General features: G+C 37.1%; 1 protein-coding gene across 1 annotated transcript in view; it reads right to left on the bottom strand.

The window, feature by feature from the left end:
- The window catches only part of LOC128248030 (uncharacterized), a 14,264-nt gene that overhangs the window by 1,815 nt on the left and 10,763 nt on the right, over window positions 1-1,686 (bottom strand). The window contains exons 2-3 of the mRNA XM_052968436.1: window positions 428-562; window positions 65-295 (exon numbers count right to left, since the gene is read on the bottom strand). Coding sequence (XP_052824396.1) covers window positions 65-280 — 216 coding nt within the window. The 5' untranslated portion in view covers window positions 281-295; window positions 428-562. The remainder of the gene's footprint in view (window positions 1-64; window positions 296-427; window positions 563-1,686) is intronic.

Below are 1,686 nucleotides of genomic sequence, written 5' to 3'. Positions count from 1 at the left end.
AGGAGGTAAAAAAGAAATTGCTTGAATATTATCTAGAAAAAGGTATTACGATAATAATAATTACCGGTGAATCTAGTTGAAGTATCGTATCAACCAGGTAAGAAAGTGTTAGTCTTAGGTAACAGTAAAATAAGCCATCAGATGTGGGAGTGAGTTTAGAACAGGCAGCGGGATAATGACACTGTGTCTGTATACGTTTGGCAGGAGCACACAGCTGGTCATATTCTTTTTTCGTCTGATTCTCCAACACAGTAACATATTGATTGAGGGTTGCAGACATATTGGATAGAGCAATCTGTAATAAAGAATTGTGAGAAGCTTGAATATTATTCGACACTGATTGAGATTTCTTATAAAATATAGAATCGAATTTAGATAGAAAGTGTATAAATATTTCACGAAAATGTGTTTGATAATATGTCCATACCTTGAATAAGCCTGTCTGCGCGACGGTGATACTGTCTTGAATGTAGAGCTGAGGGAACGTAAGTTCCGTCTGGTTGAGTAGCACTTGAATAAAGTGAGGACAGCTTACCGCAGATGCCAATGGAGTGTTGTGGCACTGTAGAAAAAAACGTGACATATTATGAATCTAAGATTTGGACAGATAGGATTAGAAAACAATGGAGTAGAAGTCCATTTACACTAAAGTAATCGTTGTAAATATGGATCTTAATGAGAACTTTATTAATTAATATGTGGGAAGTATGTTAAGTAATATATTATTGGAGTGGAATAACAAGAAGTGATAATAACAATAATAATAATAATAATAATAATAATAATAATAATAATAATAATAATAATAATAATAATAATAATAATAATAATAATAAATGCCTGATGCTGTACCAGGCAGTGGTTCTCATGGTTTCTGATCTTAACTGATTGAAAGTGTTATCATGTACATTGTTTTGTCTTGGTATAAATGATGAGCCACTGCAAATATTCTGCTCAATACCACAGATTTGCTTGTCAGTTGTTTGACCTTAAACAGCTAAGCATATCCTTTGGTGGCTGGCGATATGTGCATCTCTGGTCACGAGCAGAAGTAGTGGGGGAGCATCAGAGCCATGTGTTGAGAGGAATTCTTTGGAATTCACCTCTGGAAACATGGGTCTTTCGTTCAACATCCTTAAACGACCCTTATTATGAGCCCTTTTGAGAGGGATGGGGTACTCGACACGAAGAAAATTCTAACTGGGCCCTACTTGCAACGACATGCGCTGTTTATCTTGATAGGAGATCATGTCGTACACATATGGTTGTGATGCATGTGCCTGGTGTACCCTTATCAGACGGGTAGTCATGATGGGTATACTGGGCTTTGTATATTTTACCCCATTGTCACTTTGTTGGCATGCACTGCTCTCTCACTCAGTAATAATAATAATAGATGCAGTACCAGGCAGTGGCACTCATGGCTTCTGATCTTAATTGATTCGAAGTGTTATCATGTACATTGTTTTGTCTTGGTATAATAAGATGAGCTACAGGAAATATTCTGCTCAATACCACAGATTTGCTTGTCAATTGTTTGACCTTAACCAGTTGAGCATGTCCCTTGGCGGCTGACGATATGTGCATCTCTGATCACGAGCAGAAGTAGTGGGGGAGCATCATAGTCATGTGTTGAGAGGAATTCTTTGGGGTTTGAATAATTCACCTTTGTAAACATGGGTGTTT

Source organism: Octopus bimaculoides, chromosome 6, assembly GCF_001194135.2.
Source record: "Octopus bimaculoides isolate UCB-OBI-ISO-001 chromosome 6, ASM119413v2, whole genome shotgun sequence".
NCBI classification, from domain to species: Eukaryota; Metazoa; Mollusca; class Cephalopoda; order Octopoda; family Octopodidae; genus Octopus; species Octopus bimaculoides.
Note: the sequence above shows the minus strand (reverse complement) of the source record. Positions and strands in the feature narration are given on the sequence as shown.